At 51.2% G+C, this 17,696-nt stretch overlaps 1 protein-coding gene across 13 annotated transcripts in view; it reads right to left on the bottom strand.

The window, feature by feature from the left end:
• LOC140849507 (uncharacterized) overlaps window positions 1–17,069 on the bottom strand; it is a 34,181-nt gene extending 17,112 nt beyond the window's left edge. For 4 of the 13 annotated variants that reach the window (XR_012131436.1, XR_012131437.1, XM_073236797.1 and 1 more), the window contains exon 1: window positions 16,932–17,063. Coding sequence is in view for 2 of the 13 variants with exons in the window: in XM_073236797.1 (XP_073092898.1) it covers window positions 16,932–17,023 (92 nt within the window). In the remaining 11 variants the exon portion in view is untranslated. Of the gene's footprint in view, window positions 1–12,900; window positions 13,073–16,440; window positions 16,460–16,931 lie in introns of those variants that run through there. The other 9 variants (XR_012131443.1, XR_012131440.1, XR_012131439.1 and 6 more) reach the window with 7 other exon arrangements.
• Between the last annotated feature and the right edge of the window lie 627 nt (window positions 17,070–17,696).

The raw sequence follows: 17,696 nt of genomic DNA, 5'->3' as shown, positions 1-17,696 counted from the left end.
TCAGGGGAATGGGGGTCCAGGCCTGAGCCCTGTCACTCGCTGGCTATACAGCTTTAGACAAGTCCTTTCCCTCCTGGGGACTTATGTTCCTTCACTGGGGTTTTCAAAGGCCCAGGATTCCACAATCAAGTAAAGAAAGGTCTGGGCAGTGGGTGTGGCTGGTGAGCAAGCAATAACCTTCCCCTTCCCCACGTCTAAGAACTTAACCCCCAAATCCCACAGGGAGGGGTTAGGAGCCCAGCCTCTGGCTGGAATCCAGATGGGGTCCACTACCTCCTTCCTAGATGAATGACCTTGGACATGCCCCTTGTCACTGACCTCAATGTGCTAAACCATAAAATAGTATCATGATATTTACCCTCAAAGGGTGGTAGTTAGAATGAAACAAAAACAACAAGAGCTCATGATCTGGGCACTTCTTATGTACCAACAATGTTCTGAGGGGTTACATTGCTTTTCCAGGATTGGAACCCTAACTACCATTTATAGTAACGTCTAAAATAATGGCACATGGAAATAGGTTGGCATGTACAGAAAGCGGTCACCAGTCAGCCATACCAATTACAAGAAAAAATTGCCAAATTCATCTGAAGAAAGTTTTAAACTCTGAATGTGAAGAATGTTAATAAAAATCACCAAAGGAGACCAAGATATGCAATTTTATAAATGAAAACAAACTATTGTCAGCTTCCTAAAGGACACACTGGAGATGCTTTTTCACCAAAAGCTGTGTATAAAATATATTTTCCTTTAAAAAAATCATCTTAATCGATGGCGTCAAGAAGCAAGTAAACCCAACAGAACAGTCAAGATTACTTTGGTTGTGAGCAACAGAAAACACAAGTCAAACTGCCTTAAGTGAAAAGGTGTGATTTGCCCAAGGTCATACCTCTGCTATCAGCTCATTAACTGTCCCTTAGGAAATAGTAACTCCACCGTAACTAGTTCTAACACACTGGTCCCCCTTGCCACATCTTAATGTTTCTGGAATGAGGATGTGCCCCACAATTGATGTCCAAGGAACATGCCTAAAGGGAGGCATTGGCTTCAGGCTCAGCAGAGTTGGAGAGATTAAGGTACGGCAGCAAGCCCTCAGCTCTCGGCCCCCAGCTCCATCGTGTTTCCGACAGCCCCACTCCCAGCAGAGGCAGGACAGCTTGTCAGCAGCTCCAGCTGCCAACCCTCCCAGGTTTTATGCTTCCACACTCCTAAAGTGGCCTGCTGTTGGCTGGAATTGGGTCACATGACTACCACTTGGACAGCTCCATGGAGGCTCAGGGAATGGAATGCAGGCCTTTGTCCCCAGGTCACCCTCCTCCCGTTGGAGTCCACGGTAGAGTCAACTTCATCCACTATACCTGGCTGAGGGTGGAGAAGGGAGGCATCCCCTGAGAAAACTTGTGGCTGCTACCCTAAGAAGGTGAAGTGCATGCTGGGTGGCCCCCAAGTAACAGCCATCTGTTAAGATAATAACGGGGGAAACAAGGACGATTTAGGGAAGGGAACTCTACTGGATCACCCACCAGGCAGCTCAGGTGACCCCACAAGGGAAGCATCATTGTTAAGAGCACCCGACAGCGAGAAGAGTCCTGGATGATCCCTGGTGTGGCAGGAGTGGGAAACTAGAGGCGCAGAGAGGGAGAGTGACGCCTTTGCAGTAGCCCGCAGGTGGCAATGAAACCGGAACACAAATCTCAGATATTTAGCTCCCATCCAGCGCTCCCAGCTGGCCTTGTAAGGGCCAAAGAGGCCCTCAGAAGGGGGACGCCAGCTGGTTCGTCACTCTTGGAGGAGAAGCCCATCAGCAACCCCCAAAGGAAAGGGATTTCTTCCCAACAGCTGTAGTGGTGTCTTTAGCAAGTCTCTAGCCCACACCTGCCCCCACTGCACTGGGGTCTCCCAGTCTGTCTCAGGTGGGAGACAAGTAATAAGTGTCCTAGATTCCTACAGGCCTACCCAGTCACTGGGGGCCCCAGTCTAAGGCCTTAATCTTACGTAAAACGCAGTAAATTTTACGTAATTTACTGGCCAGCGCTTCTAACCTGCTCCAGCTGCCCCATCCATACCTTTTGGAGATGCTGGAGCTGTCACCACCTGGCCAGGCTGGACTTTCCTGTCTTCCGTGACGCTGGATCTTCACTCAACCAGATTCTAAGAAACCCACAGCGTTTTTACACCCTGTGTTCAAAGCCCAGAACAGCACAGGCGTAAACCCACCAGCGGGGCTGTCTCTGAAGTCTCTGGGGGAGGGGCTTGGGTGCTGCAATCTGATTGGATGTGAGAGGAAGCCTATCTTTATACAAGTTTCGTTTGTGTAATAAGCACATTATTTGCTCTAGATAGTGTGTAATTTAGGTGGAAGAGAGGCTGCAGATGGATATTAGAAGGGGCTTAAGCACCCTCCGGCACCCCTTGGTGTCACTAATGTCATCACCAATTTAAATTAGAGGAACATATCTTAATGATAGTACCAGTAGGGTTTGAAATCCAGGCCTCTCAGCTGGTGGGAAGACGTATGGGGTGAGGGCAGAGCACATGGACGAGATCTTCCCAGCATCGTAGGACTTTAAACAAGGATGTTAACTGAGGACTCTGCTATGACATAGAGACAGGTCAATGATGCAAGTGAAAAAGGAAAATTATGAGAAGGCATATATAGCATGAACGTGTATATAAATATATGGTGGTTAAGAGCACAGGATCTGGAGCCCGAATGCCCAGGTTCAGATAACGCTTCCACCGCTTACTCACCTTGGACATTTTACTTTAAACTCTCTGTGCCTCACTCAGTCTCTTCATCTGTAAAATGGGGCTAATCATCGAGGGTAAGGTGAGGATCCATGAGATAATCCATCTAAGGCGTTTACTGCAGGTCCTGGCACACAGTAAGTGCTCAAACGATGTTAGTCGTTAATCTTGTTAGTCTCCTGCGCAGGGACCTCTTTCCCACTGGCTCTCTGGCAGCGTGCCGGCCCCACCCCGCCTGGCGCACCCACGACCGGCCGCTCCGGCTGCCCATTGTTCCGGCCTTCCTCTCAGGCTGCTCGGGATTCAGCGGGAGCAGCTCCAGCACAGGCGGTGAAAGCATCCGGGCTCCAGGCCACCTCCCCAACGCAGAAGTGGGCGCTCGTCCAGGCGCCCCCCCAACCCGGGGGTGCAAGCCCTGGGGCCTCAGTCGCCTCGGGGTCCTCTCTGGAAAAATAGGAACAGGAAGGAGCCCACATCTCCCTGCGGCCTGAGGGTTAAGTGAGGTCACACGTGCACTAAGTCCAGTACGGTTCCTGGTTTCCTGCCTTGGGCACTTGTGTCCCCAGAGCTGTTGTCCCGCTGGGGTGGGCTTTCAGAACAGGGTGCGAGGGAGACCAGTTCAACACCGAATGTCTGGGCCCGAGGAATTCTTCACTCATGCTGCCTGTCCCTAGCAGCCTCACGCTTTCCTCCAGCAGGCGGCCAGCAGCAGGTGAAAGGGCTGGGCAGCTTTCCCAGGCCGACAGCCACAGGAGACCTCGGTCTGGAGGCCTTGCATCCTGGCTCTACTGCCCAATTGCTGTGTGACCTTGGGCAAGGCCTTCCCAGTCTGTGTCCTGGTTTCCCTCAGATGGTTTGGAAGGTGGGTGTGGCTCCTCACCCTGACTGTACCACTGGTTGTCTGGGTCACTATGGGAAAGTTGTCCCACCTCTCCAGGGCTCAGTTTGTCTTATCTGCAAAATGGCATGGCCAGGCAGATTAATGAGATAATTCCCGATGTTTATCTCTCTGCCACCCTTTCCCCCATTTCTCTGCTCAGAAGAGGAACCATGCCACCAACTGGGGCTCTGCAGAGTAAATCCAAGCCTCAGCAGCACGTCTTTCTTCACTGGGCAGCTACCAGCACGTGACTTTTGCTACTCTCCCTTCCCACCCCAACGCTAAGGAAGCAGAGAGGGCCTGAGTGTTCACAAGTTGGCGTTGACATGCATGACCCAGGGCAGCATGTCCGGTGCCCATGGTGCAGGAGTGAACCTCCTGTCAGCAGAGGGAGCTTATGCAGTATTTGAGGAGTGAGGAGCTGGGGCCTTTTTCATATCAGTGCTTCAGAGCCTATTCTTGAAGTGCCCTCCTGTCACCTTCCCTCCGCCCGAGATGACTCTACCTGCCAGCCTCTACCCATCATGCTGCCTTCCTGCTCCTTCCCTCCCTTTTTGCTCCCCAATCTTGTGAACTGCCACAGGAACCCCCAAATTTTCTGTTACACAGAACAGTGGATCTGCTCTCAGTTTCTGGGGTTGGGAGTAAGGGGCTTGGATGCCCCCATAATCTCCATCAACTCCCAAAGTCATCCCAAATAGAGTTACCTCCAAAGAAATCTTAGGGAATATGTCGTTCTTTTCTAAACAGTCTTAAAACAAACCTCTCCAACCTGCCCCTTCTTGTCAAGCTCCTACTCTCAATTTGCCTACCCAGATTCATCAAAGGGCTCTCAGCAGGACAAAGCCTCTTCCATCAAAAAGTATCACCTTCTGTGGAAGGCTGCTGGAGTAAAGGCACGTTTCCATTCATGTATTTCAGTTCATCTTCATTGAAGTTCTGCAGGTGAGAAAATACTGCTCTGATTTTACAGAAGTGGAACCTGAGGCTTCTGGCATCACAGCCCAGGCTCTGGACTGTCAGCTGTCTTTCCACCTCTCCAGCCCCCTTGGGCCCCAGGCAGGTCCCAGCTGGCCCAAGGCAGCAGCCTCCCAGGACACAGCTGCTTCCCCTGCCCCTACACAGGTGACCACCACCTCCTGGCAGACACCCCCGAGGCCTGGGGTTCTTGTTAATGTCATTCTCCATATTATTTCCCATACTCTGCCCTCCAGGCCTGTGGTAGGATGGCACCTCCCTGTCCCCTTGTGATTGGGTGAGGTCACTGACTAGCCCTGGCCACTGAAGTATGAGAAGGGACAGTTGTCACCTTCAGCTGGAGCACTTAATTGCCAGATGGAGACTCTCTCCCTCTGCCATGGCTACTGACAGCCTTTCACATGGTGGCTGACCCACTGCCCTGGGCTCTGGAGTGGGGACATGAAGAGCCTGCAGCCCTTCATGGACATGCCTTGTGCGAGAAATACTGTCAGGAGCCATGGGATTTGGGGTTGTTACCGCAGCAGGGCCTAGCCGGCCTTGACTAGTACAAATCTCCAGAAAGCAAAACGAAGGTGGAGCTGAGAAGTGGTGTGGAGGATGTTGTGTCTGGAGACCTGTTTTGTATTTTTTCACGAGATGGCCAGCCAGGTGCGGCCCCACAGGAGACACAGGAGAGGCTCTGGGCTACAGTGTCTTACACTCACAGGGCTGAGACAGGGGCATTGGTGGCGTGGTGGCGGGTGGGCGGAAGACAGGAGTGGGGGCCAGGAAATGCTTGCGCACTTTTGTTCGGGTTTCCATGGTAAAGGCAGGGCAGGGCAGGGTGAACAGTTCAGGAGGGGCTAGTTTGAATAATTTCAGTGGGCCCTGGGCTACAGGGGTGGTCGTTCGTTGCCTGGTATCTGGCCCTGGGATGATTATGGAGCAGAGTATTGCCTCCCGGGGTGCAGAGCGGGGAGGCAGTCTGGCCCTGGATATACAGTATTGAATGCCCAAGCTGGGTATCTGTGGCATCTCAGGCCCAGCAGGGACTGGGGGGACCCTGAATTTGCCCTTTGTTGGATGTTAGCACATCTTGGCATGAGTGGCTGAGACTGCTTGTTACCCCAATATCCACACTCCCATTTTTCCTTTATAACAGAACCCCCATATTATATGGCAAAATGCCCAGCCAACAGACTCCATTTCTCAGCCTCCCATGCGGCTGTGTGGCCATGTGAGGATATCTTGCCACCTGTGAATTGAAGTCTACCTCGACTTACCGGTGGGCTTCCTATAGGATACTGACTCAGCTGGGGGTTTACTTTGTGGTCTCGCTTCCTCCTTCCTGCTGCCCGGAATGTAGCTGTCGTGTCCACAGCACCAGCAGCCGTCTGGGGTGGTACAGGTGGTACAACGAATGTGAATACTGTCAAGCCTTGGAACATGTTTTAGTACGTCATGAATGCTTTGTAGCCTCCTGTAAAAACAGACTCCCCAGGGAGGTGTGCCACGAGTCTCACATGGTTTTGTGCTCAGCTAGAGAGAAGCCCTGCTGTATCAAGTAAGTCACAGAAGGTCCTGGAAGTGATCTTTTTGGGTGAGCTTTGGGGTCTAGGGACATTTCTCAGCCACAGAGGAGGGCAACTCGTGGCCAAAGTGACTAACTGGAGAAGTGGGGCCTTGAACATACACCTTCTAGAGCTTCCATTGTGTTCTTTCTCCTGTGCAGGTACTGCCAGAGCCCACACCCCCTGACCCACAGCCCCAGATGCTGGCTCTCTGCCAAGCAACGGTAGGAAGAGGGAGTTCCCCCACCTGGCTCCCCTTGCAGCCTCCCAAGGGACAGCCATGACTCCCCAAGCTGAGGGCCAGAGAGGGAGAGAAGACCAGTGGGGAGACACCCCAGCCCTACACTGACTGTTCCATGAGCCAGACAAGCCCCGCAACCGGCACTCAGGTTCCCCATTTATAAAATGGGGCAATAATACTGTCTCCCTCTCAGGGTGCTTGGGGGTCACACAGGAGGCACAGGAAAGACGAGTGTGCAGTCTGGCTGTGTGGGCTAGTCCCCATCACAAGAGGCTGAAAGCAATGACGTACGTCCTGTTTGGTCTGGAGCCCTGGCTCAGGTGTCTGATGGACCTGAGTTCAACAGTGTGACCCACCGCTATCGTGCCTTGTCAAGCTGGGCCTGAGCTCTCACCCAGCAACTGGGCATTATTCCTGTGGCTAATGAATGTGAGCCACCTGGCACCATGCCTGGCTCATAGCAGCCCTCAGTAACTGGCGGGCCTTCCCCCACCCACTCCTGGGCTCTGGGGACATTTGTTGTTCTTACTGGCTGTCCTGTTTTCACACCTCCTTCCTATGTCTGGTGAGTCCCCACCTAATGAGGCTTCCAGTAAAGACGGCCATGAAAAAGAGAAAGCACATGACCCAGGACCCACCTACCACGTGCCCCCAGCACAGACCTATGGGTGAACCCACCACCCAGCGAGGCAGGAGCACAGAGCCCCATTCCGGTGGGGCCCGTGTATAGGGTCTGCAGCCACCAGGGACAGTTTCTGCAGGGACTGACAAAGGGACAGATGACACTCCCTTTCAAGGCTCTCCTCCAAACGGCTGACCACCCTCCACTCCAAGTTGCCTGTATGTGTTCAGATGCCCCTCCCGTGCATCTGGCCAAGAAGGCTGGCGGGAGTGTCCAGCTTTTGCCAGGGATATAGAAAATTAGACCCAGGCCCAGATCCAGGGAGGCACAAGCTGTGTTTATGGGATGTGTACACATTGCAAATGAAAGCAAGAAGGCTCAGGCTAAGAATCCCAGCTCCCCAACTTACCATATGTCCAATCACCGCCCACAGCAGACTTCTGAACATGTTTCCATATGTGTCACAAGACTCCCAATGGTCGTTTTTTGTGTTTTGGGGTTTAAAGGAGGCAAGGGATGGAAAGCCCCTTGCGTCAGACTTAGCACATTGTAGGCACTGGATTTGAGAAGACACTGGGTCAGGAAGACGCAGAACACCAGTCCTCACGGTGTGGTTTGCATCAGAATCACAGGAAAGGATAAGTCAGATGCAGATTCCTGGACACATACCCAGAGTTGGGTGACGTGAGGCTGGGTGGGCCCCTGGGACCTCTATTTTTCAAAAGCATCCCCTGCCTAGAGGTCTCTGCTGCAGGTAGCTGGGGCCACTGCATTTGGAGAAGGAAAGGATCTGAGGAGAAAGGTGAGGGCCCAGATGGCTGAACCACCACAGCAGAGGAACTTCTCGAAATGGTAGCTTCTCTCTTGCTGGAAACTTCTAGAGCAACCATCTCTGTGAGAGTCCAACCTGGACTTAGGTTCCAGAAACAATGCAGGTAATTTGTGTTTGATCTTAGCTCACATTTAGAGCAGTAAGGGACACATTTTCCTCACGTGGATACTGTAATAATCCAGTAACATGGATATAGTAGTTCAAATTTAGTTAGCACTTCCCATGGGCCAGGCATTATGTGAGTGTTTGTGCTAATCAATACCAATAAAATCATTTTCCTCTTCTCACAGGTGATATAATAGAGGCCCAGAGGTAAAGTCACTTGTCCAAGAGTAGGGATTAGAATCCAGGCAGGCTGGGATCCCACAGCCTATGCAGTAAGCTCTGCCCCCTCCAGCATATCACTTTGGGGTACTGTGAGGACACGCACGGGTCTCTGCAAAGTGCCTGCACCTCCATGCATAAGACTAAGTAGGGTAGAAGTGTGAGGAGCGTGAGAATGTTAGGCAGGTCCCTGGGCCTCTGACTCACTGGCCCTCCCTCAGCTAACACCTGGGAAATCTATGACTCAGCTGCACAGGGATGGGACAGACCTGGAGCCTGGGCGGCTCCTTACCACACAGGCTGTATGGTGTTGGGCAAGGTGCTTCTCTCTGTGAATCTGGGACCACTGTGAACAATATTAGATGGGTTGTGCTATGCCCAGCAGAGTGCCCCGAGTGCAGGAGCTCATCACAGATCTTCCTGCCGTCACTCAGTGGTACAGGTGCAGCTGTGGTGACATAACCTGGTCTTGCCACACCATCTGGATTCCTTGCTGAGACAGTAGTGCACAGTTGGTGCTTCTCTCTGCCCAGAAGCCATTCCCCCTTCTTCTAGGAAGAGCACCTCCATTTTCACTTGAACCAGGGGATTGGTATCTCTGTAACTTGTAGCTGGACTGATTCCAAGAGGAAGTTGGAGACTCACATTGATTGAGAGCCAGCTGTGTCCGAGGCACCTATGATTAATTCACAATCCTCGGGACGAGCCTGCAAGGCAAGTGTCACTCCTCCCACTTATAGATGTGGAAACAGAAGCTCAAGAGAGGTTTAGGAACCTGTGCAACGTCACAGCTCAGATGCCCTAGTGCAGCCCATCTTTTAAATAAGAGTGAGGTCTTCAGTTCATAACAGCAATCAATTTTTCTAGCAGGGGCAATCATTCATTTATTCAATACTTACTAAGAGCATCCTCTGTGCCAGGCATGATACTAGGCCCCAGGGGTAAGAGGCCCATATCCAAGCCCCTGCCCTCAGGGAGCACCATTCCAGATGTCACAGAGGTTTCACCTCATAGGCCAAATCCAGGTGGCAGTCACTGTCTGTGACATTGCTGAGAGGACTCCGAGCTTCCCAGCAGGAGGGGTGTAGTGGCTGACTACCCAGGTCTGCCAAGGGCAATGTTAGGGAGTTTCTGAGTGTTTGCTGCCTATTGGATACCCAGTTTAGACTTCTGAAGGTCGTTTGCATAAATGTGTAACAAAGCAGAAACATCCTGGTTGGAGCACAGGTTCCAATTTTTATTTGAAAATGGCCACTGTAGACCTAACTAGGCCCTGTCCTCAAGGCAGCCTAAGGCATACAGTACATAGAACAGGAAGTCTGAACCAGAGCTCAGAAGCCAAGGAAGCCATGTGGACGGGGATGATCAGGGAGGCTTCCTGGCAGTAGAGCTCCAGGACTTGGCTAGGTGGAGTGGGTAGGGGGGCTTCCCAGCAGCGGCACAGGCATGGGAGTGTGCAGTGGGTGTGAGGTGGGTGGGCATGGAGAGGACTCCTGCCCTGCTGGAGTGGAAGAGTAGGGGGAACAAGGTTGAAAAGGTAATAATGGGATGAGCCATGGAAACCTCAATGTCAGGCCTGATCTTGACCCTTCAGTAGGGAGCCAATGACGACTTGGAGCAAGGGCATGCCCAGTGAAAGATACTTCTAGGTGGCTGGAATAAGGGGAGAAGCCAGAGGTTGGAGTTAGTTATTACACCATGGAATGGAAGACCCTCCTGCGTGTATGTGCGAGTTAGGGGCCTAGGTTCTAGTCCCAGATCTACGCTGATGTGCTGCATGACCACAGGCAAGTCCTTTACCCTTCTGCGCTGCTTTCCTGCTGCTCCATCTTCTTTTTTTTTTATTAAGGCATTATTGATATACACTCTTATGAAGGTTTCACATGAAAAACAATGTGGTTACTACTTCACCCATATTATCGTATTCCCCCATACCGCACTGCAGTCACTGCCCATCAGTATAGTAAGATGCCACAGAGTCCCTATTTGCCTTCTCCGAGCTACACTGTCTTTCCCGTGACCCCACACACAGCATGTGTACTAAACATAATACCCCTCAATCCCTTTCTTCCTCCCTTCCCACCCGCCCTCCCCTACCCCTCCCCCCTACGGTAACAGCTAGTCCCTTCTTGGAGTCTGTGAGTCTGTTGCTATTTTGTTCTTCAGTTTTGCTTCATTGTTATACTCCACAAATGAGGGAAATCATTTGGTAATTGTCTTTCTCCGCCTGGCTTATTTCACTGAGCATAATATCCTCCAGCTCCATCCATGTTGTTGAAAGTGGTAGGATTTCTTTCTTTCTTGCGGCTGAGTAGTATTCCATTGTGTATATGTACCACCTCTTCTTTATCCATTCATCTACTGATGGACACTCAGGTTGCTTCCATATCTTGGCTATTGTAAATACTGCTGTGATAAACATAGGGGTGCATCTGTCTTTTTGAATCTGAGAACTTGTATTCCTTGGGTAAATTCCTAGAAGTGGGATTCCTGGATCAAATGGTATTTCTATTTTCAGCTTTTTGAGGAACCACCATGTTGCTTTCCACAGTGGTTGAACTAGTTTACATTCCCACCAGCAGTGTAGGAAGGTTCCCCTTTCTCCACATCCTCACCAGCATTTGTTCTTCTTAGTCTTTTCGATGCTGGCCATCCTAACTGGTGTGAGGTGATATCTCATTGTGGTTTTTATTTGGCTTTCCCTGATAATTAGTGATGTGGATCATCTTTTCTTGTGCCTGTTGGCCATCTGAATTTCTTCTTTGGAGAATTGTCTCTTCATGTTCTCTGCCCATTTTTTAATCAGGGTATTTGCTTTTTGGTTGTTGAGGCATGTGAGTTCTTTGTATATTGTGGATGTTAACCCCTTGTCAGATATGTCATTTACAAATATATTCTCCCATACTGTAGGATGCCTTTTTGTTCTGTTGATGGTGTCTTTTGCGTACAGAAGCTTTTTAGTTTGATGTAGTCCCATGTGTTCATTTTTGCACTTTTTTCCTTTGCTCGAGGAGATGCCTCAGCGAAAAAGTTGCTCATGTTTATATTCAGGAGATTTTTGCCCATATTGTCTTCTAAGAGTTTTATGGTTTCATGACTTACATTAAGGGCTTTGATCCATTTCAAGTTTCCATTTGTGTATGGGACTAGACAATAATTTAGTTTCATTTTCTTGCATGTAGCTGTCCAGTTTTGCCAACACCAGCTGTTGAAGAGGCTGTCATTTCCCCATTGTACATCCATGATTCCTTTATCATCTATTAATTGACCATATATTCTTGGGTTTATATCAGGGCCCTTTAGTCTGTTCCATTGGTCTGTGGGTCTGTTCTTGTGCCAGTACCAAATTGTCTTGATTACTGTGGCTTTGTAGTAGAGCTTGATGTCAGGGAGCATAATCCCCCCAGCTTTATTCTTCCTTCTTAGGATTGCCTTGGCTGTTTGGGGTCTTTAGTGGCTCCATATGAATTTTAGAACTATTTTCTCTATTTTGTTGAAGAATGCTGTTGGTATTTTGATAGGGATTGCAGTGAATCTGTAGCTTGCTTTAGGCAGGATGGCCATTTTGACAATATTAATTCTTCCTATCCATGCTGCACCATTTTCTTTTAAAGGCCCTTTCAGACCATGACTGAGTAAAATGTGTGTGTATGTGGGGTCACTTGGTTCAGTCCAAATTTCAATTTCCTACTTTTTATTTGGCCTAGAAGTCCTGGCCTAAGGTCCATCACCCATGGTTCACCTCATGCTTCAAGCCTATATAGCTCAGTCCTCAGGTATGTCCATGCCTCAGCTTCAAGTTGCATTTGTCTAACAGAAGAGAAAACATGACCTTGGAACCCTGTTCCAGATGTGTAACTTGAGAGATGTACTTTGCCAGTCACAGCTCCTTAGCAGCAGGATATGAGCCATTGTGATGATACCTTTAAAGCACATGGGGCAGGTCTTACTGTTCTTCAGGCAGTAAGTGCTCAATCAGTGACAACTGCCTTTCCTGCTTTTGTTCCATTGTTTCCTGTGTAGGAATCTTGGCTTTAAGTTCCTCACAAGCTATCAGTGTCTCGGGCTCCTGGTCAGGATCTGACACCAGAAGCCAGTGCAGCTCTGGCCAGGCTCCTCCCCCAGACTGTGACGTAGGGCTGCCTGACCTGGTGAGCAGTCCCAACCCTCACCCCTCCCTGGGTGGGGGCCCTGTCATTCCTCACAGGGCTGCCAGCACACAGGTCCCCAGTCTCTCCCCAGACACCAAGTGTGACAGGCACCTCTGTCCAACCAAACCCACCAGGACCTAAACTAAATTTCTCTTCCAATTCTGTTCAATTGTATCTGGTTACTTTGGTAATGGGTTATACATTCAAGTTTTTCAAAATTTAAAAGGCACCACAAAGTGTGCTGTAAAGAAAGTCCCCTCCCACCCAGCACCCACACCCTTAGTTCCCCTTCCTGGGGACAACCAATCTAAATCCCTTCTTAAAACAAACTTAGTCGGCTCCTGTCTTATAAAAATCATAAGCATTTGAAGCAAAAACTGACTTCAAAGCAAAACAAATCGTACCACCTGGAGCACACACAAAAGTACAAACAAAAGCCCACCCACAACCCCCCAAGGGACCGCCAGCATTTCAGTACATGCCCTCCCTGCTGCCAGTGCACATCCACTTTCCAAAACGCAAAACACAAACTCAAGAGCAGAACCACAATATCGATTTTTCACTACCTTACCAGTGTCTCAGGAACATTTCCTCATGGCTTCTTCCTTGAATGACTTTGATAGCTTTGTGATCTTCCAGAAATACTGCTTATTTAACTAGACCCTAGTGAAGGGCATTTGGGATTTCCAGTGTGGTGATGGGCCCTCAGACCCCAATGCCCACTTGTTTGTTGTAACAAAGTCCTAGGAGAGAAAATGCTGGGTCACAGGCGTGGCCATTTTTAAACACCCTGGATACCCACCAAACTGTCCTCACTTTGCTCAGCAGGCCTTGGGGTCTAACCCAAATCTGATTTCCTCAAGGCCACAAGGTCCTGGTTCATATATCACTCAACAGCAGGTGTGTGTGCCCCTAACCCCACCACCACATCTAGACTAGGGCTGGGGCAGGTGACCTGATTTGTTTAATCAGGCAAAGGGCCTCAACTGGGCTCATCCCAGTCCCAGGTGAGTCAGCTGACCACGGCACCACCCTTCCCCAAGCAGGAACCCAGCCGGGACAAGAGCCACCACCTTCCAAGGAGAGAAACAGACTCGGCAGTGGCTGGAGAAGGACGGGCAGCAGCACCTGGCGCAGGTAAGAGCCCTGCCTCTTTCCCTCACTGTCCTGACCCTCTGGGACTTCCTGGCAGTTTCCTTTCAAGGCACCTCACTCTGGGAGCCAAGTGTGAACTGGAGTTTCTCCTACGACCCCAGCCCTGGGCCAGGCCTGAGGGTCTAGTGACCTTCTTCCAATATCATGAGGGCGCCAGGCTCCTGACTGCTGGTGACAGTGTTCATGGAGATGGGACCCACACCTTGCTCCCTGAAGCGGGCCCATGGAAGGCCAGGCAAAGAACTGATTGTCCTAAGAAACTGAGTGCAGGCCTCAGTTTCTGTTACTTCTCTGCCTGAAGCTATTTCTACCAACAAGTTCTCTACCAGGCAAGGAAGCTGGGCCAGGGGCTTAGCCACTCTTAGAACTGGTTTCTTCATGTGGAGACTGGACACATCCCCCCAGTCAGAACTGAGTGAGGTTACGGACACAGGGGGCCAGTGTGCGCAGCAGCCCCAGAAGATGGTGCTGAAATGGGGCTGCTGGGGGCTGGGCAGCAGGCAGGGGTGTTACATGTGGCAGCCCAAACTAATGACCCTACCTCCCCAGCCCTCTCTCCTGGGCTCCTGCCCTTGCCCTCTAGTCCATTCTCCAAACATCAGCCAGAGGGAGCTTGTTAAAATCAAAGTTGGGCCATGTCACTCTGCTGCTCACACTTCTCCAGGGGACCTCATCTCACTGGAGGCAATGCCACGTCCTTCCCATGGCCCACAGGCCCGGGAGGATCTGGACCTCACTGCCTCTCCAAGCTCCTCTCCTGTTACGCGCCCCCTGAATGACTGACTTCAGTCTCACTGGGCAGACGTTCTGTACACGCAACGGGCCCTCCCATCTCAGGGATGCTGCAGCGCTATGCCCTCAGCCTCAAGGCACTTCCCTGGTCCTTAAGGCTTTTACTCAAGGCACCTGTCAGCCCACAGTGAGGCTCTTCTGGACCTTCTGACACCTGCTACCCTCCATCCCACTTTCCTTCTCCCATCAATTCCCACCAGTGGACACAGCATTTGCTCCTCTCCATCCAGCTAGAAGTACCACTCCTCCAGGACAGACTGGTCTGCTCACCGCATTCTCACCGTCCCCAGAACAGTACGGGGACTTAGTGCTCAGTAGATGCACTGAAGGAAGGAACCAAGCTAACGATCCTGCACACCCTCTGTGAGTAGATACTGTGCCACCTGCTTTCCACACACTTCCTTCTAAGACCCTTTTCATCTCCATCATAACTCTGTGATACAAGTATGGTTACCCACAATACAGAGGAAGAAATGACACTCAAAAGGGACTTGTCCATGCTTGCTCTCACAAGGCAGAGGCAGCAGTCTGAATCCAGCCCTGCCTGCTCCCAGGATGTTTCCTCCTGCTCTGCCCCTCCTGGGCCTGGATCCGGGGGCATCTGCATTCCCTGAAGCAACTCACAGTTCTTCTCCAGCAGGCAGTACAGCCCTGAGAGGAGAGGCACATGCTGGCGGCCTAGCAACAGCTTCCTCCTTCCCCACTTATCACATCCCTGGGCTAATCTGGCCTTCCAGTTCTTCCTCTGACATTCTAACCCACGCTTCCCTCCCACGTGCTGTCTTCTGAAGGATGGATGAGTTGTCCCCAGAAACAAGCAGGAGTCCTGGAGTTTCAGATCTTTGGAACAAAGAAGTGACCTCATTACAAAGTCCAAAGATGGGGGCTGACAACCTCTTCTCAGCCCCACTCATCTCTGAGGCCTCGCTGCCAGTTTGCTGTGGGTGTTGTTACTACTTATAACATCAAAAACTACATTGGCTCAGGGATGGAAATTCTGGAAAGTGCAGTGAGAGAGAAAAACTCCTCTAGAAGGGATCGGTTAGGTGTTTCTTTTCCTGCCAGAGGAGCCGGTGGGCTGTGGGAGCCATGAGCACTGACCTGAGCCCTCCTCCACTGTCAGATTCAGGAGCCGCCTTTCAATCTGCCTCCTCAGGATTATGTTTCTTTACTTCAGGCCTAGGTTTTTCTTCAAGGGATTTTTTTGGATTCTCTCTTCCCTGTGTCTCTGCTTCTCCACTCTTTTAAGAAATAGTAACCAGACCCCTGTTGTATGCCAGGCATTGCGCCCAGCACTGAGGACTCAGAAATGAATAACATTCGCAACCAGAGAGGGAGATAAGCAAACGAATACAGCACAGTGGAAATCTAACCCAGGAAATTGCTCACAAGAGGTGCTTAATAAACATTAGTGGAATGAACGACGAATAGGTGAATGTCATGTTCTGTGGTCTAGAGAAGGAAGGCTTGCCTAATTCTGTGAGTGTGTGGGTGTGGAGATTTTGGGGAGAGCTTAGTACTGAAGGAACAATGGTTCAGCAGATGAGAAAGGGGGAGAAGGCATGAATGGTATTACAGACTGGGAACAGCACCTGCAAAAGGAAGGAATCAGGAACTAGCAGGTGAGAACTAGAAGAAGCAAAGAGTCTGGAATTAATGAAATGCAGGTGCAAGAGTGAAGAGGTGAGACTGAAGATGGTACCAGGAGACAGGACACGGAAATCTGAATGCCAAGTTGAGGTTTGAGATTTTTCCTGAGCACAAGAGCTGCGTGTGGCTTCAAGAGCAGGAGTTGAGGATAACCCCCCGATTTCTGGCTCAGACCTGGGGGTAGGTTTGGTGGGGCCACTGCAGAGAGGCAGTAAAGCTGGGTGAAAATGAGTTCAGTTTGAATAACCTGCAAGAGGTGGTAGAGACCTGGAAAGCTGATGGACTCAGACCTGGGCCTCCCTATCCCTGAAGTAGGACACTCCACCCCCACCCTTCCAGCCCTCCATGCTTCACAGTCCTTCCTTCCTCCAAGCTGCCCTAGCCATTTGTCCAGCACCCCAGAGACCCAACTGCCTAACAACTCTTATAACCAGCAGTGGGTCCAATTTTGCTGTGGCCAGTGATGTGCCCGGCCAAGCACAACACCCCCACCCTGAGCAGCAGGCTCTCTCACTCGGGCACTCTTGGGTGAGATCCCAGGGCCAGTCTGCGTGGAGCGGGGCGGGGCCCTTGCAGCTCAGCACCGTGTCAGGTGTCAGCGCGCAGCAAGAAACCGGTGAACGGGAGCCAAAAAGTGGTCGGGACGGCGACGACACGACGGGCAGGACATACTCAGGGCCTGAAGGCGTTTCCGCACCGCCCCGAGAGCGAGGGGGCTTCCTTTTCAGTCCGAGCAACAGGCAGCGCAGAGCGCAGCCGCGTCGACTTTGCCTCCTCGACCCCCAACAGCTGTCTCAGCGCATAATCTTATCAGGCAAACAGGGGGCGGTCAACCTCATCCTCCTTCCTTCCGAGGCCGTAAATGGCCCTCAGCGGTCAGGGCAGTGGGCAGGCGAAGGGACACTCGCTCCCTTTAAACCTCGATTTGATCCGTGCAACCTCCAGTCCGGCAAAGAGGGGACGCGGACCCCGACCGAGCCCCCATCCTCTGCTCTGCTGCTTTACCTGATCTCCTTTTGTGGATACCGGCGCCAGCCGCAGGCGCCTGCCGAGCGCGAGAGGCTGGGTGGGCTCCAGTCACCCACCCGGCCGACCATCGGCTTGAAGAGCGGACCGCCATTTCCCACCCGGCAGCCGCAAGGCTTCCTGGGGCCCCCGACGCAGGCGCTGTGGACGCCGCAGCGCCCCCTCGCGTCCTGGCTATGTCTCCGCACCGGCGCCGTAGCCCGCAGCGACTGGAGGCGGGTGGGAGTCTTGGGGTGGCGGGGGATTGTCGGGCAGTGTGACAGATTGGAAACTGAGGCCTGGGGCTGCAGAACATTACAGACCCCTGGACCACTGCGGCTCTCTCTGCTGCCCCAGCGCGTGGAGTGCTCCCATTTCACAAAGCGGGAAGTTGAGGCTGAGGGAGCGGGCGGGTTCGTCCATTGCAAAAAAGTCAATATGACGCCCCAGTCTTTATTATAGAGGAGAAATGAGGGCAATAAAAGTAATTTGTAAGGAAAGACAGTGCATTTCATTATGTAAACATCAGACCGGATTAATTACACTCAGTCATGCTTGTACATAATAAAAAGAGCAGTTTAGGTTTAATACAAGACAATATTCAACTGAATTTTGCCGAGTTTATATTCGACATCTTGGGTCGAACGCTGATGTGTTTGTTTGTATACACGCATGGATTCGCTGTGACAGCTACAAGTGCAGATGTACGTGGGTGTGTTTCTGGTGACTCACCAGTGACCTATCCTCACCTGGTGAGGATAGACT

The sequence above is a fragment of the Manis javanica genome, chromosome 5, assembly GCF_040802235.1.
Source record: "Manis javanica isolate MJ-LG chromosome 5, MJ_LKY, whole genome shotgun sequence".
Classification (NCBI taxonomy): domain Eukaryota; kingdom Metazoa; phylum Chordata; class Mammalia; order Pholidota; family Manidae; genus Manis; species Manis javanica.
The sequence above is the reverse complement of the archived record's forward strand: the minus strand, read 5'-3'. Positions and strand labels throughout refer to the sequence as shown.